Source organism: Temnothorax longispinosus, chromosome 1 (assembly GCF_030848805.1).
Source record: "Temnothorax longispinosus isolate EJ_2023e chromosome 1, Tlon_JGU_v1, whole genome shotgun sequence".
Classification (NCBI taxonomy): Eukaryota; Metazoa; Arthropoda; class Insecta; order Hymenoptera; family Formicidae; genus Temnothorax; species Temnothorax longispinosus.
The window spans coordinates 16,754,605-16,761,205 of NC_092358.1; the positions used below are offsets into that span (position 1 = coordinate 16,754,605).

At 39.1% G+C, this 6,601-nt stretch overlaps 1 protein-coding gene across 1 annotated transcript; it reads left to right on the forward strand.

Moving 5' to 3' along the window:
* The first annotated feature begins 2,037 nt into the window (after positions 1-2,037).
* LOC139812718 (uncharacterized) lies at positions 2,038-5,616 on the forward strand. Its single transcript, XM_071777766.1, has one exon. The coding sequence runs from the start codon at positions 2,362-2,364 to the stop codon at positions 3,682-3,684; it is 1,323 nt and encodes a 440-aa protein (XP_071633867.1). The 5' UTR covers positions 2,038-2,361; the 3' UTR covers positions 3,685-5,616.
* Positions 5,617-6,601: the final 985 nt, after the last annotated feature.

The following is a 6,601-nucleotide window of genomic DNA, read 5'->3' on the forward strand; positions in this document are numbered from 1 at the left end:
CAGACGGTAAACCTTGTGACGAAGGATCAAAACAACTTCAAAAACAAAATTTGATACCAAAAATTAAAGAAAGTAAAGTAGGAAACATCGAAATTGTTAAAAGGGGAAATAGAAATTATTTAATCTTAGTATGTAAAGAGAATATTAAAGAAAAAATGACTAGAGAATCACTACAGAGATTTGCAATTAAGTTACGGGAAATAATAAAAGAGAAATCGATTGAAATAATAAATATAGCAAAAACTAAAGAATTTGGTGGTATTCAATGGGAAGAAGTCTTAAGTCATATTCGGGAATCAATTATTGGAACTTCAACTAAATTAATAATTTGTCATGGATTAGTAACAATTCCGGAAATTGAAAAACGTAAAGATATTATAGAAGAAGCTCATTCATCAAAAATCGGTGGACATAAAGGAGTAACTAAAACTTACAATCGAGTCAGACAAAATTTTTATTGGAATAATATTAAAACTGATATCCGAAATTATATTAATCAATGCCTACAATGTCAGACTAAGAAATTGGTTAGAGTAAAAACAAAACAGCCTATGCTAATCACCGACACACCTTTTTCTTCCTTTGAAAAAATATCAATGGATATAGTAGGACCATTACCTGAAATCACAAAAGGAAACTCCTATATTTTGACAATTCAAGACCACCTTACAAAATTTTCCCTTGCCATCCCTTTGAGATCAATAACCGCTACTCAAGTTGCTGATGCATTACTAAAATATTTTATTTGCACATTTGGAGCACCTAAAGTAATATTAACCGATCAAGGAACGAATTTTATGAGTAATTTAATGAAAAGATTTGCTAAACAATTTAAAATTAAACAATATAGAACTACAGCTTTTTATCCACAAGCCAATGGAGCTTTAGAACGATCGCATCTAGTATTAGTCGAATATTTGAAACAATATGTAAATAAATTTACAGAATGGGACGAATTATTAGAATTTGCAGCTTTTTCATATAATACAAGTACTCACGAATCAACTGGATATACTCCATACGAGTTGGTATTTGGAAAATTAGCCAGACAACCATCCAGTGAAATAACAGACGAAACAAAAGGAAAAACATACGATGATTATTTATATCAATTAATGACAAATATTCACGAATTACAAGAATTAGCTCGGGAATGTCTAATCGCATCAAAAATAAAGTCTAAATATTATTATGATAGAAAAATAAATCCTCAAGCATTTCAAGTAAATGATCAAGTTTTTCTTTTAAGTGAGCCAAAGAAAGGAAAATTAGGCGATCAATATTCAGGGCCACATATTATAACAGACATTTTACCTAACGGTAATGTCAAAGTTTTTGTCAAAGGAAAACTAAGAATTGTTCATCCTAACAAAATTCGTAAAACGAAACATTAAGAGATTGAACATGTACCGCGAAACATTTTCAATCTCAGATTTACTAATGATATCTTTTATATTGTATTTAAAACAGATGCTGGCACTAATCTGCCTAATAGCATTTTCGATTTGCGACTCAAACTGACTCGGGTCGCATCATGTATACAGGACTCCTAGCATCATTGACGTGGAATACATACATATCTATGTATGTATTCCACGTCCATTGATGCGACCCGAGTCGGGGTCGAGTAGTAAATCGAAAACGCCATAACTGTTATCGGAATTCTCCCCGTACGAGAAACCTTCGGAATACTCGGATATGATTGTGGAACAACGAACTCTAATATAACGACCGTATCACTATTAGATATAGGAGAATGCAATATACCACTAATGGAACCGCATGTAGAAGGGATAAGTATTCAGTTATTGCAATTGTCAAAATACGATTCAACCAATATAATTCAATGTAAAGTTTCTATTTCACGAACGATTCACTATTGCGGAATGCATTCTCATGTAGCAACTGTAAGTAATGCGCATGCAGAATATATAGTCGACACAACGTTAGATCAATGTAAAAATATGCACAGAACGGGCATACTAAGCCTAAGCGTAAATAAGGTAATCCACGGATTAAAAGTAAATCAGACGACATCGCGACCCATCACTTTCGCGGGGTCTGCATCGACAGATGGAAAATGTTCAGGAGTAGAATATTCAGATCCTTATGGAACGTGGCAAGATGTGGTTGTACAAGGAATAGTAACAGTTAGCTTAAGTACTCATCAAGCAGTAATTAATATTGAAACGAATCAAATCCATTTAAGAACGGGAACTGTTTGTCAATATGTAGACGGTAATTGTATAGATATTGAAGGAAGATATACTTATTGGGAAACTATACCTAATGATTATTGCAAATTCAGTCATTACGACGTATTGTATGAAGGAAAGGCAAAGAAAATGATTAGCGAAACGAATGATAAACTACAAATACTATATTCCTTGTCGACACAAGATGTCAACATTCGCACTTACGCGAATCGGCGAAGAGGTTCTTTGCGGATACACCCTAATTAAAACAGAACACCCAAAACTTGTAATTTTAGAAACAAATAAAGGAGATTCTTTTGCACGTAAAAGACCGTTAGCTATTGAAAACATAGATATTTTTGCCTACGTAAATTCAAAATTCGTTTATGTAGAACGACACATTCGCACACAAATGAATCGCTTATACACAGACGTATTAAAACAACGCTGCAATTTGGAACGGCAGGTGATGAAAAACGCGCTTAGCCTTGCGATGCATGCTCCCGACGACTTCGCGTACCAAATCATGAAAAGCCCAGGATACATGGCCGTGATTTCTGGAGAAGTAGTGCACATAACGAAATGCACCCCAGTGGAAGTAAAAATACGCCAAACCAGAGAATGTTATCAACAATTGCCTGTATCGAAGGGAAACGAAACATATTTCTTGACGCCCCGAACGCACATACTCTTTAGAACAGGAATGCAAATCTCGTGCAGCAGGATACTTCCTACAATGTACCAGCTAAACGACGGATGGTACCACATTACACCGAACGTAGAATACAGCAAAGCGCCCATGATAATGGAACCGATGACCAAGCCTACCTGGCATTACAGCGATCCAGGATCCCTGGCTGCGAGCGGCATTTACACCAATCAGGATCTCGAAAAACTGAGGGATCACATAATGTTTCCCGCCGAAAAGGTCGGAATACTAAATACCGTAGCACGAGGCGTAATGGGGGAACCGATTATAACACAAGGAATATCACTCTCTTACCTCTTGGATGAGGACTCCTTGCAGAAAATCACAGAGAACGCATGGAGGAAAATCTGGGGAGCGTTCTTAATTTTTGGCAATGCAACCGCAGGATTAATCGGAATGTACTTCTTCGCAAGGACGGCAAAGCTGATAATTGACACAATCATACACGGTTACGCACTACACACTATATACGGATGGTCAATACATCTAGTCGGAGCACTGTGGGACTCGGTGACCAATTTACTACTGCATCTGGCGCGAGGGACATCGAACGATGACAAAAAACAGGGAAGAGAGGCAGGAGCACCCCCGCTCCCGGTCGAACAAGAAAAAACTGCAGCGGACACCGAGCACGCACATGTACACGAACACGAACACACACACGCACATACTCAACTTTTACGATCTCCTTCATATCATATTGCTATGCAAGGCAATGTGGAAAATGCAACGAAATCTAGTGTCCGCAACGGAGCTCACAATACGTATCCACAGTTATAAAAAAAAAATTTTTTTTCCTCTCACGTTTCGTTCCCTCTCGAGAAAAACTGAAGTAATAAAATAAGTTAGAAATAAATGTAAAATCCGAAAACTCGAGTGTTGGCCAGTACGATCTTGACTCTCGAAGAGCGCACAAGCCGTATAACTATATCAATCGTTGTTCATTACTTATATAAATTCAGGTAAACAACTATATTATACACACATATACACTAGAATAAGTTTGATTATAAGATTGTTAGTATCATGTGCTCGTTATTTAGATCAAAATGCCCAACCAGTCGAGGTTGCCGGATCTCGAAACTATATGTGGTGAAAAGCAGCCACAATTAATAGTCGTGCCGCCTCGAGCGCAACACGAGGGGGCGCCGGGACTTAGAGAACTGTCACTCGAGATGATAAGGAATCTCATGAGGGGACGGTCCAGGCTCCGAAGGGCTCTTCTTCGACGACCGGGCCGTCTCAACCAAGCTGACCAAGGCGTGTTCCATGACGCAGAGGCAGCATCGCGGTATCGAGCACTATCGGGCCAAAATCAAGCCTTGTTTGAGGAGCTCAAAGGACCTTCTCAAGAATTTCCTCAGGGAGGTCGAGGGGGACCCTTCCCAGTCAACGTTCCTGATGTCCCCCCGGCTGCGAGAGGACGTGCCAGATTTTTGCACGAACTGGCGAATCGAGGGCGACCCCTCGCCAATCCCCCAGCTGTACCGGGGGGGCGAGCCAGAGCTATGGCTGAAGTCATCATGCGAATGAAGATGGCTGGTCGAGGACATGGTGCTCCCACTCAGCGCGAGCAGATAAAAAAAAAAAGAGAAAAAAATGATAAAGTGGACTTAATTAGTAATAAATTTTTTTTTACTTATTTTTCTTTTTGTGTGTTTAGGTTGTACTTTCATATACTTCATATACATAATTTTCTTTTTTTTTTTCCTATACATTTTTTTTTTAGTCCACACATATATGTAACTTTTTTATTATTATTATTATTTCTTCTGTATCATTGTTCGGTCAAATATATTGTACTTATACACGAATCCACCACGCTTTTTCTTAATTATAAGCGCACAATTACCCTTTCTTTAAAGAAATATATATAGCATAAAATAAGCCTCGAACCGATACCTAATAAACGGCGACGCGTTATACAACATAAACGAACAACATTAGTTGCCTTATACACGTTTTCTTTCTCTCTTTCTTTTATATATTATTATTACATTGTCATACACAAATTCAAACTTCTTTTACACCATCACTTACTCCACATCTGCACCTTATTACCGTCTATCGTAAAATAAGACAATAGAAATAAGCGCGAAACATTAATGCGAGCGAAATTAATCCAAAGCGTAGCATAAGTACATTATACTATTTTATATTAATTCATACGTGGCAACATAACGTACCACGTATGACTTAAGGGGGAAGGTGTTACGTACGGAAATTTTATATTTCCGACGACGCACGTTAAAAGTTTTGAACGCTTAGACAACGCACGCTAGGCTCGGAATTCCGAGGAAACGGCCGGGTTAGTGTAAATGTTTAGATTATCTTATCGGAGTCCGTTGAAGGGCTGGGGGCCAGATGGGCCCAAAACTACGCTTCTAGAATGTTCTAGAAGCTTCTAGAATACCTCCCCCCTTAAGACGCGTAGGAAAAAGGCGGGAATCTCGCGCGGGAGATTCCGGTCTTTTTTGGGTATAAATAGGGCGGAAAAACGCCGCGGAAGACAGATAAGTTTTAACTTCGGTCTTGACTAGACGTAATTCTCAGACTCTCTCCTAACCTTATTCGATTTCCTACGTTCCGCTATACGCTAAGTTCGAGCATTCGCGCTCAATTCTGGGACTTAGTCCCTACACTCTCATACCTTATAAGACCGCGCTTCACGCACAAGTTGTATTGAGATTTCTAGAATAAAGGTAAGATAAGTTTAAAAAGGAACAAGTGTAAAAATCTGGAATCTTATTTCGTATTTTTAATCAATAAATCGATCACTTTTAGGATTCGATTCGCAGTTGTCGCTGACAAAGCGTGGCGATCTGTGCTGGGGCGCTGACGAAGAGTGTGGCGATCCAGTACTTTCGCTGCCGAAAGCGTGGCGATTACGGGGTTGATTCTTGGGAGTCGTAATAATCACTGTCACTTCTGGGATTCCGACTCGCAGTTTCCGCCGACAAAGCGTGGCGATCTGTGCTGGGGCGCTGACGAAGAGTGTGGCGATCCGGTACTTTCGCTGTCGAAACCGTGGCGATTACGGAGTTGGTTTCCAGAAAAAGACAATAATCTCGATAAATTCCCGAAAGTGAATTTGACCTCTACGCTGACGATCTGAGCGCTGACGAAGAGTGTGGCGAGCAGAGGGTGTGGCGGATTGGTTTTAGAGCGCTGCCGAAGAGTGTGGCGAGCTTAAAATTCATTTTTGTGAACGCGGCTGAATGACGAAGAAAGGAGGTAGGCGCGTTCAAATTAAACGAATCAGATTCCAGATCAAACAAGCAGTCATTTCTAATCAAGATCCTCTCCCCTTCCTCCAACAATTGCAACAACTAGAAAACGCACCTCCCTTTAAACCTATTCCTGTCGATTTCGACGTTGATTATCCTAATTATAACCAAATAAATAAAGCTGATCCTCGTTACCATACGTATAAACTCAGATATCTTTTCGGTCCCAAATAATAAATATAATAATAATATCCTTCACACGACTTGTCCAAATCCCTGGTAAATTGCTTAAATGCATTGACCAAAAAACGGACGAACAATAACAGTCAGAACGTGACAATATATATATTTATACATTTATTTTTAAAAACCTCCTCCTATTTCGGATTTAAAAATAAACCGATTTTAGTGTACTCGCAAATTCACTGCCGCAAGTCCCTGGGGATAGTTATTTGGAATCGGATAAAACG